Genomic DNA, 15,708 nt, shown 5'->3' on the forward strand with positions numbered 1-15,708 from the left:
AAGTATGAAAACAATAGACAACAGGAGTTTGGGAAAGAACTGAAGGTTTTCTTGCTCTTCTGTGCTCAGCACACTTGTCACACTGGCCTTCTTTCTTCCTTGAACACATATGCTTTAACACTTTTTCAACTCCTCCCCTCTTTCATATGGCCAGTTCCTGTTCTTCCAAATCTTATGTGTCACTTCCTCAGGGAGCCCTCCCGGCTTCCTCCCCACCCCAATAGGTCAGGGCTCCCTTATTTCATGTCCCCACAGCTACCTTTACTTCACTCTCACAGCAGTTTGTATAATATAATGAATTATTGATGAAGTTAGGTAACGTCTGACTCCCCTGATACTTTGTAAGGGACCGGTACAATGACTGATCTTCTGTATCCCTCACCTACTACAATGCCTGGTCCTCTGTAGTCACTAAAGAAGTATCTGTGAATGTGATCACCTTCACCAAATACACTGGGAATATTTGTCAGAGGCCTGGACAATAGGTAGTGTCTGAAAGTCAATCCTTTTCCACCTTCAATTCAGCAGTCATTAATTCCACTCCTTCTTTGTATACATTATGTGGGGCAGAAAAATATGAGCTAAAACTTGTAATATTCAAGTAGTATTCAAAGGAAAAAGATAATGACAGAAACTCCCCCCTACCCCCGACAGTGGCAGTCCCTGCTGTAGCATATCCATGTTCAGAGTCATACATTTCCAATGAAGTACCCTTCTGGGACCCAGCCCACCTTGGTCACAGCAGTTGTTAGGGAGTTCAAGAAGGCATCTTTCCTCTTAGCTTCCAAACCTTTATCCTATTCTGCCTTCCGGGACCGTTACTCTTTTTTTGGTATGACAACTCTTAGTTTTTCAAAACAGCTCTCAACCCCCCACTATAGTTCTTCTCAAAGCTAAACACCTCTAATTCTTTTAATCATTTCTCTAATAGCATGGTTTCCAGACACCTTCAGTACTCTACCAAACTCCACCCTGGCAAGGTGGCTACTCTTGAAGCACCTGTCAGATCTGGAGACCTCAATGTGGTAATTTTACTGATGCAACCAAAAATTGCTTTCACTTTGTTTTATTTGATCGTATTCCTAAACCAGTCCAGAATTTCAGAACTGAAAGGGACCTTAATTTAAAGTAAATTCAATGACTGGTTACCCAAAGCAGATCTCTTCCACCAATTCAAATAATCAGAGACAATGCAATTTAAATTTGGGAAGAAAAGCATCATATAAGCTCCCATTGCTGTACCACATCCAGTAGTCTTCATTATGTTTCCCCACTGTCCCATCAAAATTAGTCTTCAGTCTCTTGGTATCATGAACATATTTATACTTAGCTACTTTCTTTCCTCCTAATGAACATGTAAACTGAGGGAGAGTAAGTTGTGGTGGTCGGTCAGATATGGTCCTTGTGAGACTACTCCACATATGCCTAGCTGTGAAACCGACAAACTCTGATACACCATATCTTGTGGAAATAACCCAAAAGGCCACAAGTTGGTAATATGCCTCTCTTTGGAAAGCAAACAAAAATGAATGGATTCTGTTTTTCAGAACACGAACTTTTGTCCTCATTGAAAGTGAAGGAAAGGTATTTTGGGCGTAACAATCAGAGCTGCTGTCCACTGCTCCCAGTCCTGCAGTTGCCCTCGGCAGGGCTGACCCCTCTGTTTTCTTCTTGGCCATTGGCTCCCTCCTGCCTTTTCCACCCTATCCACGTTAGACACGTTGTACACTATTTAGTCACTCTCTGACCCTGTCATATCGCCTTATCCATCGGGTAAGCACCACCCCGGATGAATCCAACTCTCCGCCTTCTCCTAGCTCCGGCAGAGCAGTGCTACAGAAAAAGCCCACATCCAAGCAGTGCAAATCCATGATCACCTGTGTTAACTGGGTGTCAATACCATCTGACCTTTTTCTAGTTAGCTTACTTTCATACTTCCCATAACTAGTTAAAAACTAACTCCCCACTCTAACTCAATTCTATTATTCCATGAATATTGAGTGCCTACCAGTGATTCTTCTAGGTCCTGGGATACTACAGTGAATAAATATATTAAGACAAAATCCCTGCCTTCATCAAGCATATATTTAACAAAGGGAGACAATTAACAAAATAAGAAAAAATATACTAAATAAGTGCCAGGAAGACAAATAAAAAGGAGGGGTATGGCGTGCTGGAGAGGTTTTAATTTTTAAGAAATTATTTAACTGTAATGTAACTATAGAAAAAAACGTAAGTATAATAAATATCATAAGTATACAACTTGCTGGACTGTCACCAATTGAAACAATCTTTAAAGGAGTTGGTAAAGGCCTCACTGGAAAAATGCCATTTAAGTAGAGGCCCAAAACTATGGGAAGAGAGTATTCTAGGCAGAGGAAATTGGCAGTGCAAAGGTCCTGAGGCAAAAGCATGTTCTGTTTGTTTGAAGAAGCAAAAGGCCAGTGTGGCTGGTGTGCAGTGAGGTAAGAGGAGAGTCATAAAAAGATAAGATCAGAGATGTAACGAGGACCAGAATGTACAAACTCCGTGGGCAACCAGAAGGACTTTGGCTTTTACTCCCTTGAATAGTTTTCAGCAGGAGTAACATTTTCTGGCTTAATTTTTCAGAAGACCACTGATTGCTGTGTTGAGAACAGACTAGAGGGGCAAGGGTGGAAGCAGGGAATCTAGTTAGGAGGCTGTTGCAATAATTCAGAAAAGAGATGATGGTGAATTGGACCAGGGTGGTGGTCCAACAATGGACAACATTTCAACCTGAAATAAAGATCAGGAGTTTCTTCTAGATAGATGGTAATTAAAGCCATGGTTTTGGCTTAGAAAGTTTATAAAGAGAGGATAATCTAGACCCAGAAAATATTTCAAGAATGATCACGTAGTCAGTGAATAACAAAATTTGCAAGAGGAGGTAGAACAAGTAAGGGATTTGCCTAGATAATGAAGAAGATGAGGCCAAAATAACAGGAAATGGAGGAAGGAGTGCTATAAATGTATTAGTTTGCTATTGCTGCTATAACAAATTGTTCAAACTTAGTGGCTTAAAACAACACAAATTATTATCTTCCAGTAGTGCAGGCCAGAAGTTTGAAATAGGTCTTAAGGGTTAAAGTCAAGGTGTCAGCAGATTTGTGGTCCTTCTGGAGGCTCCAGGGGAGAATCTGTGCCTCACCTTTCCCAGCTTCTGGAACACAGAGGCTGCCCACATTCCCTGGAGTGTCATTCCAACCTCTGCTTCTGTTGTAACTTCTCTGACTCTGAACCTTCTTTCTCCCTCTTATAAGACCCTTGTGATTACACTGGGTCCACCCAGATAATCTAGGATAATCTCCACACCTTAAGAGTCTTCCCTGAATCCTTTCTTTCCTCTACACTACACTTCTCCGAATCAATACATACTGGTCAGCTCACTCAGCCCCTTTGATCTCCCCTTCAAATCTGGTTCCAACATGGCATCCAGGTGTCAGTAAGCAACTCTGAACTCCCCACCGCGATTAATATGACTCTTGCCTGATCCTCCCTTCTCTACCTTTTCCCCATGGATAACCACAGTTAAACAGAGCTTGAAAATGGAATGCACTGACAGCAGAAGAACACTAACCTAATTTAGAAATAAAATTCCCACTTAGTTTTTATCACTCTACACAAACCTGTTTTTGGAGAATTAACAGAAATTTTCTCTCAGTTATCCCCACTTCTTTCTATGATGCATTTCAAGAGTTTACACCACTCAAATCTGCTTTGGTTGTTTACCATTTTATATCACATATTTAAACCAAACATACATGGTGGGGTGTGTGTGTGTATATCCAACTGTTTTCTAAAGTACTTTTTCAGAACTGTTTATTACAAGTATTAGGTACCCCTAGTTTATAGCGGAGTTTATAGCCTGAATTTTTAAGTCAGTCATAAAAAACTATACCATCACATTTTCTCTTATTCCAGCCTGCACATATGGTGGAACCAGGGTAACAATCATCCCTCGCCCCAAGAAAAGCCCTTAAGGATAGAGTACAATAAATAAATATTAAAAGACCCTAAACCTTTGGCCAGCTGCCATTTATTAGCTACTGAAACTTCCAGAGTCTCAAAATCCCCATCTGTAAAATGGCATTAACATTAATTGGTTCAGGCTGTTTTTAGATGATGCATTTTAGGTGTTTGGTAATTTTGAAGTTTATATACACTTAGAGGATAAGCATGCTATCTCACACATCTGCAAATATGAATGAAACCTATTAATGCAGTGAGTGCCAGCACAATCACTTCTAAACACCTTATACCAGAGAGTAACCATCAACAGCTAGCGTTTACCAAACATCAGCACTGTGCTAACCGCTCTACGTGCACTCTCTCACTACAGCCTTACAGTACTTTGAAGTAGACAGATGTTTCTGTCATGCTAATTTTACAGATGAAGAGAATGAGATACAGATGTTCAGTTGCTTAAAGTCATCCATCTCATAAGTGTTGGAGCCAGGAAGCGAAATCAGGTCTGCCTGTCTTTAGAGCCAGTGTTTACAACCATAGTGTTATACACTGCACCTACTTAAGTCAGGAATGGATATAAATTACCAACATAAAACATAGCATCACAGGGTTAAAATGCATGCTGTCTGCGCAAAGATGGTGGATTGAGCACCTGCCTTTACTTCCACTCCCTCCTGAAATTCTATTAAACAACATCAAGGATTTTTGTCTTAAGATGTTTGTGTAAAAACTGTTTGGTGGGGAAGGTATAGCTCAAAGTGGTAGAGCATATGCTTAGCATGCACGAGGTCCTCGGTTCAATCCCCAGTACCTCCTCTAAAAAAAAAGTAAATAAATAAACCTAATCCCCCCCTACCAAAAAAATTACTTAGGTATAAACTTAAAAAGATGGAAAAGGAGTAAAGGAGACAATAGCAACAAAGTTAGAAGTTGGAAAGCATGTGGACAGGAGTAAATAACATGGTAGACCCAAGAAAACTAAATTCTGAGTCAAGCAGTAGGAAAAGCAAAACAAGTAATAACCCAATATACAGCATAGAATCCCTAAAAGGTTCAGGAATCGTTGGCTTCATGTGCCTTTGGAAGTAGGACATGAAGGACTAGACACTAAAAAACTGGTTAATGTTTTAAGTAGGCCGATGCTGTCTGCAAATCTACAAAGTTAAGCAGCCTCTCTTTCCCTTTTATTTTCTGAAAAGGGTAAAATAGGGGGTTCTCCGGGTTGTGAGATACCAGACAGTTATGGGCAGGGGTAATGTACTCAATACAGACTCAGTGAACAGACATATACTGGACATGAGATACAGAAAATAAGATACAGAAAACAAGAGAGCCAAAGGAAAGGAGAAAAGGGAAAGGAGAAAAGGAATTCCCAGGATGATGGTGAAGGGAGGTCCCAGAATACAGCCACACATCGGGCACAGAAGACTATCAGTCCAGAACAGGGCAGGTCAGAAGGCTCCAGGAAAAACTCATTCAGGAAGACAAAACAGCACAGCTCATGACACTGAATGCCGTAAGTAACTTAGATATACGGCAAAAAGTTTAGCTGATGTAATGTGGTAGGTTCATAGAAAACTAAGTCTAGGAAAATAGAAAAGATGTACAGGAAAACAAAACAACAGCATTTGGATTCCTAGTGAAATCAATCTAATCAAAACCACACTAATTAGTACACTGGAAAGAAAAAGAAATGAGATGTGTGAGTGAGGGAGGGAAGGAAAGAGACCCAGAGCCTTACATACGTGAAGAAGTCAGTAGGCAATGTCTAAAACAGGAAAATCATAAAGTTACAACATAATTATGTTATCTAGAGACAAGAAGGTAAATCCAATATAATTAGCTAAAAAGAGGTGAATGTAGTTACAACTGGAAAGAAGGTTAAGGACTATCCCCTTCTCCCAACAAACTTGGAGAACTGACTTAAATATAGCATTTTTCCCCTTTGGTGGTATTTATTAACATATTCTCAACCTCAAGCAGTAACACTGCCTTTGACAAAGACTGCTTAAGAATAAAACCGTATTAGGGAGGAGGGTATAGCTCAAGTGGTAGAGCACATGCTTAGCATGCAGGAGGTCCTGGGTTCAATCCCCAGTACCTCCTCTAAGAATAAATAAATACTAAATAAACCTAATTACCTCCGGCCCCAACAAAATAAATAAATAAACTTAAAATAAGAATAAAACCATGTTGTCTTATCAGGATTAGCAAATTCTCCAGTCCAAAACAAGAGGAACCCAATGCAGTTTGCAACAGTCACTACATTATAGCAGTCTCACCAGTGATGGTTGGTTTGCAGCAAAAAGTGAGTTAAAAAAATAAAAGCTCTATTTTTCTTAGTTGGTATGTTTATTAAAAATATAGACTAATGGGCCTGTGCTTAAATGACGGTATTGTGTGCTGGCTTCCATAAAACATAAGTAATTGAAAGGAACTCTTCAACAAATATATGCCAGACAAAAGTAAAAAAATCCACAGAAATGACTCGCAAGACAGTGCCACTGCAGACATAATTCCCTTATAATTAATACTTTCTAGAAAACGGAGTATGACATCACTTACAATTATACCAACATTCATGAAGCTGAGTATTACAGGCAAAAAGGTGTACTATGACCACAAAACATCTTTTCATAAATCGCAAATAGCTTTATCTTTTAACTATAAAGGTGAGTTACCAGAGCCAAACTTGTTCTTAACAAGTAGAATTTTTATGTCCATTCAAAGAGTCTCTTACATCTGTCTGGGCCTATTCGTTTGCAGATAGGAGGAGAAACTGTAACCAGGTTCTTCATATGATATGTCATGCATTCACCCGTGATGCCCACTCTTCATATGCTGTCCAATTTCTTTAAGATAAAAGGAGCTGAAAGAAAAATAAACCCAGATTTGTTTTCAGATCTGTTAGCCGACAGGTTACGTTATGCAATTATAAGACTGGGGATAAAGATTAACAATTAGTTTAACACATTTTTTCAAAACTCCAAGTGCACACCCAGCAAAAGGGACTCACTGTCTTTCAAGGCAGCCCATCCCACTGTCATGCAGCTAGGACTCCTATAAAGTTCTTTCTTACATTACAGAAACTCTTTTCTCCAGGTAGTCCACCTCTTAGGACCATAAAAAGTAAATCCAGTCCTCCTTCAAATGACAAGCCTTTACTTGTGATTTAACAGTCAAAGGAACAAAACTCTAGAACAAACAAATTAGCGTTTTTCACTTTTAAAAACACATTTGAAAGAAGGCAAAGGGTGAGGGAAAACTCTTGGAGCAGGATCCAGAAGTGCTGGGCACATGTTTTGGTTCCCTTACTGACCAGTTATACCACTTAGGTGCTCCAGGTCACACCTGATACAGTCCCACTTCAGTTATTATGAGGGTCTAGTAGGGTGGTGTAGCTATAAATGCGGAAGTGTTGTCAGAGGAATCTAAAGAAGTGATATTACTGCCCTGTGTAAAAGTGCTATGGCCATAATAAACACATGAAAACATGCTCAGCATCACTAAGGAAATGCAAATTAAAATTACAGTGAGATACCACTTCACACTCACTAGGATGGCTACCATCAAAAAAACTGTTGACAAGGATATGGAGAAACTGGAATCCTTGTGCCCTGTTGCTGAGAATGTAAAGTGGTACAGCTGCTATGGAACACAGGATAGTGGTTCCTTAAAACATTAAATGTAGAGGTATCTATACATCCATGTTCACAACAGCATTACTCACAATAGCTAAAATGTAGCGGCAACCCACGTGTCCAAAGACGGATGAATGAATAAGCCAGATGTCGTAACTACATACAACGGGGTATCACTCAGCCTTAAAAAGAAAGGAAATTCTGACACATGCTACAACATGGATGAATGTTAGGACATTCTGCTAAATTAAATAAGCCAGTTACAAAAGACAAACACTGTTATGATTCTACTTAAGTGAGATACTTAAGAGTAGTCAAAATCATAGAGACAGAAAGTAGAATGGTGGCTATGAGTGGCTGGGAGAAGAGGGAATGGAGAATTATTGTGTAACAGCTATAGAGTTTCAGTTTTACAAGATGAAAAGTTATGAAGAAATGGTGGTGATGGTTACACATATTATGAATATATTTAATACCACTTAACACTTAAAAATTGATAAGATGGGAATGTATTTTACCAAATTAAAAAAATGGAAAAAAAGGTTGTGACCAAAACTGCCAGAATGATCTTATTTCACATATCCATACTAAATTAATAAAATATTATATGTTAGTACTAAATTGAAGATATTGAAATCTGTGAGTAGCTGACCAAGTTAGCAGTATAACTAGCCTTTAAAAAAAAAAAAAACTAATTCTTATCAGAAAAAAAAGTAACAGCCATCAAAAGAATGGATAAATGAGGAGGGGTGGGGAAGATATAGCTCACTGGTAGAGCATGTCCTTAGTATGTATGAGGTCCTCGGTTCAATCCCCAGTACCTCTGTTTAAAAAAATAAATAAGTAAAATCTAATTACCTCCTTCCCCCCAAAAGAATGGATAAACAAAGTGTGGTGGAATATTATTTGGCAATAAAAAGGAAATACCGATACATGCTACAATATGGATGAACCCTGAAAACATGCTAGACAGTCACATAGGGTACAATTCCATTTACATGAAATGTCCAGAATAGGAAAATCCATAAAGACAAAAAGTAAATTAGTGGTTGCCAGGGGCTGGGGAAGAGGGTAAATAGGGGTAATGATCACTAATGGGCACGGTGTTTCTTTCAGAGGGAAAGAAAATGTTCTAAAATAGACTGTGGTGATGGCCGCACAACTCTGACCACACTAAGAATTGATGAACTGTACACCCTAAACAGTGAATTGTGTAAGCAAACTACATTTCAATTTAAAAAGTGGTAAGGAACACTGTTCTGTATGTTTTTTAAAAAACCGATTCATATCAAATACAAAGGTCACTGAGAAGAAGCAAATATTCTACTGGCAACTGAAGTCAACCAAAAAAAGGTTAAAGAAGGAAACAGGTAAAGTTGGGAGTTGCAAAAAGCTGTTGGAGGACGATTTCGGAGTTTCCGTTCACCAGGGCTCCGTCTCCTGGGGAAGCAGAGTATTACCACAGACAGGAATGGGGCAGAGTAAGGGAGATCAGACCTCAATGAGATCAGGCCCAAGGCCCAGCATGAGCCTTCTATGAGATGCCCTTGGTATGACCTTTACTTATTTGAATCATTCCTGCCTCTCCATCAAGACCTGTCAACAACATACAGTAAGGAATACGTAAAAGAATACTGAGCTGAAAAATGAGGCGACAGGGCAAATCACTTCTGAGATTCCTGTCAGCAAAATTAGAGAACTGATCTACAAAACTGCATCCAGCTCTAATACTGTGTGCCTGTAATTCTGATACCTTGCATAAGTCCCCTCTGAAAGCAGAGTTCTCATTTGCAAAGGGGATATACAGAGTCTTAGGCCCTGCCTCTCTCAAAGGGCTATCGTCAAGATCAAGTAATGGAAATAGTTTCTACCAAATGTAAAAATCAAATAAACCTTCAGTAAGTATCATTAATCTTATAGACTCATATCCTTTTCTTCTCATTCCTAACAACAACAGAACGAAATTATTTACTTCACCCTCTGTACAATCAAAGGGAACAAAACCTTTTGGACTTCAAAGACTAGCAGTGACGGAAGGAAACTTGGCAGTGAGTTAAGAACTCTGGATTCTAGGTCAAGATCATTCACCGAATCACTGTATGACCTTGAGTCAGCCATTTCTCCACTCAATACCAGTTTCTCTGAAAAACGAGGGAGTTATTCGGGGGACAACCCTAGAGGCTCTTTCAATTCAAAGGCTCTTTAAGACAGCGAGTGGCTGCCGCGTGCACTTCCACATCCGAACCCTGACTCGAGGACCCTAAGCCGCGCGCATGCGTCCGCTGCCCTCGACGAGCACGTCACTTGCTCCCCGCGACCGCTTAACTCAGCTCAAGGGCCCCCAAAGGCTGACAAGGGCCAGAGTTGGGTGGGCAGCGTCGGCCAGCTCTCTGCTAGTCTCACAGTCACAGACTGAGAAGGACACTTACTGACTCGCAGCAGGGCCACATAAATGAGGAAGTTCCGTATGGAGCAGATCACATCCTCGCGCATCTTCCGTTTCATCTCTTCGGGGTCCAGCTTCGGCCCAAGGCTCTCGATCCGGAACATCGCGGCTCCGCCTCACGGCTTACAGACACCGCGCTCCGCTCTTTTAGCAGCCGCCTGGCGCCCGGAACTCGGCCCAAGCCCATTTCCTGTTCTCGCCCCTCATTTTCACGCGCGGCGACAGGAGCCTGCGAAGGACAAACTTCATCCTTAAAATTGAGCTGTTCTGAAGGAGAGTGGCCTGAAGGGGGCGCACAGAATCTTAGTGATGCAGGACTTGGATTCTTCCAGACTGTTTTAAGAAACTCTGTTGAGCACTGCACGCGCATATGCAAAGTGATTTTAGGCCTTGGAGGTCGGGCGGTACACACAGGTACCACAATAAATAGTAATAGCTAACATTTACTGAATACTCAGTACAGTTCTGCCCCATGAATTCTGTATTATAATCTTCATTACCTAGATGGGAAAATGGAAGCACAGAGATCTTTAAAATAACAGCTTGCCAAATATGCTTTAAAATACCTCAGGGCGGGGGTGGGGGGGTGGGGAGAAGTGTTAGGAAAGATGAAACGATATTAGGAAAATTGAAAATTTCTTAGTGATGATCAGTCTCTCATTTAAATTAGTTATTTTAGTCTTTCTATTTTGAGTATTTTTGAAATTTTTTATGATAAGACGAAAATGGTGAAACTTGTTCAAGATTACACAACTAGTGAATGCTGAGCGGGGTTTTATACCTAGTTAGATTGGTAGGATCCCAGACACAGAGTGTTTAGCATTTATTGTTGTCTTCTCATTTCTGGAGTCAACCGATCATCACAAATTATAGTATTGGCCCAGTAATACAGTATATATGAATCATGTTTAGATCTGCTCAGCATTTTACAGCTGAGGACAGAGAGGCTTAGAAACCAAGTGTAATGCTTAAAGTCTTTTAGCTAGAGTCTGGGCAGAGTCAGAGTTCTAATGCAAGTAATTACAATGTCAAGTTGAATTCTCTTTCCCCTGCACCCTACTGTTCCTCTGTTAGTCTTTATTAGCAGTTAGTGCCTACTTGGATGGGCATCCCTGGAGCCAGAAGGCAGGAATTTAATGCAGATTTCCTGTCACAGAATCATCAAAACAGTTGTTAGAAGGCTGCTGCCCCAAATTATGCATGCCAACTAGCCACACATAATTCTTAGACACAAACCAGATGACTGAATTGCTCACATTATTCAAAACCAGAATGCTCCTTCTTGACTGCCCATTGCATAGCAAAAATGGGTTTTAGATAAATTAGAACAGTAATTTACTATAGGAGCAACTGATAACTAGGTATTGTGGCCCACCTTCCTGATTAGACAGAATGTAACACCTTGGTCAAGAAAGGGAACTCATCTGCCTATTCAGGCTTTAGTAACCTCTTGCACCTATAATTCATGCAGTGGAATAGCAGAGGCAGCTCTGGGATGGAAGGGGCTGACTCCCAAGGAACAGCTCCATCCATGCCTTCGAGATTGTTTAGAAAGCCTGCACTGATGCTGGAAAGCACTGGGGGTTGTGGAAAGAACTGGAACAAGAAGACTGGAGATATAGCCTCTAGGTCTGGCACTGCCATTAATCTAGCCATGTGATGAGGGGCAAGTCTCTGTTTCACCACAACTCTGTTTCTTTAGTTGTAAAGGGAGGAGATACAATTAAATGATTAGATGTTCCTGAGAGTCCCTTTCAGTTCTAATAGTCTATGCATTTGAATTCTCATTATGGTCACCTAGGACCTTCTGGTCTGGAGTGTATGGTTATCAAAATATTATGAAATGAAATGAGACATCGAAACAGCCAGTGTGTGTGTCTTCCGTGGTAGGAAAAATGTAACAATAAGGCATCTCTCATCTATCTGAACAGTGAGGCAAAACAGATTGGCAAGGAATGACTTTTTATGTGATTCCAGTAACTTAGATCTCCAATGCTGACTTGAGTTTAGATAAAGAGTTCTCATATGGAAGCATCAGTTTTTTGTTGTTTTTTTTAAACTAAGATGCTCTTGAGTAACTTGCCTGGATTCACAGGGAACCAGAGAGGGGAGAAATTAACAGAAAATCATATTTCTTAGTGAAAAGCACAGATTTTTAACATTTGAATTTTATTCATCCAGTATAAAAATCTGTTTGTTCAATGATGTGGTTGTAAATGGCTGATTTGTTAAAGGGCAAGATTATTTTCATAACAATTCTCTTAGAAAGGTCTGGGGCTTGCCTGCCCTGTAGAGAGACAGGAAAGTAGTAGGTGGAAATATGGCGCAGCTGTGTCTTGGGGTGAGGAACCGGTTCTGGACGTTATCTAGGAGGTGAACTGTTCCTGTTTCAGAAATGTTCATCCTGATGAACTCTTCCCCTTGCATGGCTCCTCTAGTGGTAATGGAGGAAACATTGAAAGGGGTTAGGTACTTTGTCTTTTCTTTTAGTGATGTTTGTTTGTTTGTTTGTTTATTTAGCATATTGGTGGTGCTACTGTCCAGTTTTGATTGGCTTAGGTGAGGCAAATTGAGAGAACATACTTCAGGAAGTCAGTACTGGAGTGAGCTGTTTCACATCTTGGACCTCTCATTTTGTTCCTCATTGGAATGAAGAAGGGGTTCAGTCTAATCTTTACAATCACTTGCAGCTCTAAAATGCTGAAATTCTGTGTTCATCTTTCCTGTTCTTCCCTCATAACCTTGCATTAAAGGCTAAAAGCAAAGAATTCCCTGTGATTTGCCATGAAAGGCAAAAATAAAAAGTATGCACGTGTAATTTAATATTGGATATTTGTATTATTTAGTCTGATCACAGAGGAAATGGTAGCTGATGTCATAGCCTGTCTTGTTTTCCATTTCAATCCCAGCAGGAATTCAGTAGCCATTTATTTCCTTTGCCTCGACTTCCCAGACAGTACTGCACACAAGGGTTCAGTGTGTAAAACCTACCTATAAGAGAATTAAGTGTTTTGATTTCTATCATTGGGGAGGAATTTGTATTTGCAAGATCAGTGATTGACAGATGACTCACGACTGGGGAATATTTCTAGCATATAATCACAGGAACTTGGTAGTTTCTAATTTATAGGGCACATGTTTTGAACAGTTCAACCCCTTCATTTGACAGATGAGAAAACTGAGGTCCAGAGGGAAGCTAGTTACAGGCGGAGAAAGCTGGGGCTAGGGTGGGTCTCCGAGGCCCCAGTTCAGCACTTTTTCCCATCATACCTTGCAGCTTTGAGACTTTGTGGATATTCTCATGGATAATCCTCCTCTCAGGGATACGGATTGGAAGAGAGGGATGTTGTTGAAGCCCAGTTTGGAAGGGACAGGATAAGGGATGGCTGCCACTCATCAACAGGCTGAAGACAGCCCTCCTCCCCATCCCCAGTAGTTCATTGGGCTGCATGATTATCTAGCTTCACACCTCTCCTTCCTCATTCCTTCAGGAGATGAACGTGGTCTGGTGTTCTCCAAATAAACTTGACTCTGAAGTCCACTCTGGACCCAAGATGAAGGAAACCAAGATCAGGACAAGGAAAGGACACTGGGACTTCAATAAGAGTTGCTCTGTGACAGATGCTAGCCAGAGTCCTCACTCAGCAGATGGGATGACCCTGCCCAGCAAGAGACATCTTCCAGAAGAGGGACCTTTTAAACCTCAAAGGATGAGTAGAATTTTGATAACTTTCACCTCACTGGCATTTGGTTTCTATAATACCCTGTTCTCTGTCTAATTTTTAGGACTTTGCTGTCTGGACTTTGTTGATCTCTTTCCAAGTAGGCTGTAAGCACCTGAAGTACAAGCAACACGTACTTTAAGCCTTCAAACAATTGAGGTCAGGTATTTATACATGGTGAAAACTCATGGTAACTACCCCCTGAGTGAATGAATGAATGAATAAACTTCATATCTGCTAAACTTTAGAATTAAAAAATTGGCAGCTTTGTATATTAGACTGAAAGGAAACTGCAAAAGAAATTTACCCCCAAAATCTACATATTTTTACATAGTTACTTATTTCTCTTTGTTTTAGTACAACTTGTTTTTGTTTGGCCAAATAAAAATCATTTAAATAATTTTAATGTATCATAGGCAAAGTTAAAGAATGAAATTTAAGATTTACTTGCTTTAACTTATTTTTAGCAATAGAATTATATTAAACCATATTATACTTCTAATAACTTTTTTCACAAAAGTATATGTTTATTATTATAAATATTATTTATAAATTATTGTTAAATATTAATTTATTAAACATGTTTACATTATTATTATAAAATTTAGAAAATACAGAACTGGAAAAACAAAGAAAATAACAATCCCCCATGATCCCATAACCACTATTGACATTGGTGCTAATCCTTTCAGCTTTTTCTTCTTCTATTATATACATACATAGCTCTCTCTCTCTCTTTCTTTGCATAAATATATACACTTATTTATATATTTTTAGCCAAAATGGATCATATAGTATATGCTATTTTAACTTGGATTTTCCATTTAACTTATATTGACTATCTTCCTATATCTTTAAATATTTTTCTAAACATCATTAGTGATGGCTCTATGATATTCTTTATATGGATGTACCATTATTTTGTTAATTAACCTCTGCCTTTGAGCATTTAGGTTGCTTCCATATTTTCCCTATAAATAATACTCCAAGGAACATTCCTGTAACACAATCTTAATGCACCCTTAAATTTTTTTCGATCATTATAATTATTACCTTAAATTCAGAGTTCTCAGTTTTTCCCAGTGACCCTCTTTTTATTTTTCTAAGGGAAAAAGCATTCTCTGGCCAAGACTGTTGGTGTCAGATCTCCAGACCTCTGGGAACTCCAAACAAGGGATGGGAAACTTTGTTTTCTGAAGAGATTTTCTTCCTTGTACTATAAGTTTTTATTATTTTGCATCAGGAAAAGTAAAATGTACTCAAGAGCTTAGCTTGCACTAACATTATTTAGAGTATGTAATGATTACCAGCCATCTCCTTGCCAAGGTTAGACAGTTGATTTTGCCACCATTCCCACCCCACCTCCATTACACAAAGACACACCGAGTATATGTTGGGGAAATGTGCTTATACACAGCTGGATATAGTTTCTTGCCTTTCAGTAGAAATGCAGTGCCTGTCATATAACAGGAGCTTAATTAATATTATCAATTGAAAGAAAGAGGAAGAAGGGAAGAAAGAATCTTTTATTGATTCAATGATCCACTTCCCACACTGTTAGACTTGCTCTCATCCCATGTCTGGAGACCTTTGCAAAAGGAGATGATCTCCTTATTTTTATCCTCTGCAGGAAAGAAAGATAAGGCCACCAGTATCCATTCTCCACACCCTGTCCCCGGGATTCTCAGGATGACACACCTGTGCAATCAGAGCCAACAAGTAGATACCCACAAGCACATTTTCTCATCTGAGAAAAATCACAGAGCTTCCTAAAGGAAGGAATACATTTTGCTCTTGTGTATCAAAGTTGAGTTGTTTATGTTGTTTATACAAATTGTGAATGAAGGAACATACCGATCTTCCCATTACATAATATTTAGAATTCATCTGGGGAGAAAAAAAGCCAGGCCTT

At 39.6% G+C, this 15,708-nt stretch overlaps 1 protein-coding gene across 1 annotated transcript; it reads right to left on the reverse strand.

Moving 5' to 3' along the window:
* Window positions 1-6,320: 6,320 nt before the first annotated feature.
* On the reverse strand, window positions 6,321-10,281 carry TOMM5 (translocase of outer mitochondrial membrane 5). Its single transcript, XM_032478013.1, has 2 exons — window positions 10,058-10,281; window positions 6,321-6,856 (listed from the first exon to the last, which is right to left on the reverse strand). The coding sequence occupies exons 1-2, from the start codon at window positions 10,176-10,178 to the stop codon at window positions 6,822-6,824; spliced, it is 156 nt and encodes a 51-aa protein (XP_032333904.1). The 5' UTR covers window positions 10,179-10,281; the 3' UTR covers window positions 6,321-6,821.
* Between the last annotated feature and the right edge of the window lie 5,427 nt (window positions 10,282-15,708).

The sequence above is a fragment of the Camelus ferus genome, chromosome 4, assembly GCF_009834535.1.
Source record: "Camelus ferus isolate YT-003-E chromosome 4, BCGSAC_Cfer_1.0, whole genome shotgun sequence".
NCBI classification, from domain to species: Eukaryota; Metazoa; Chordata; class Mammalia; order Artiodactyla; family Camelidae; genus Camelus; species Camelus ferus.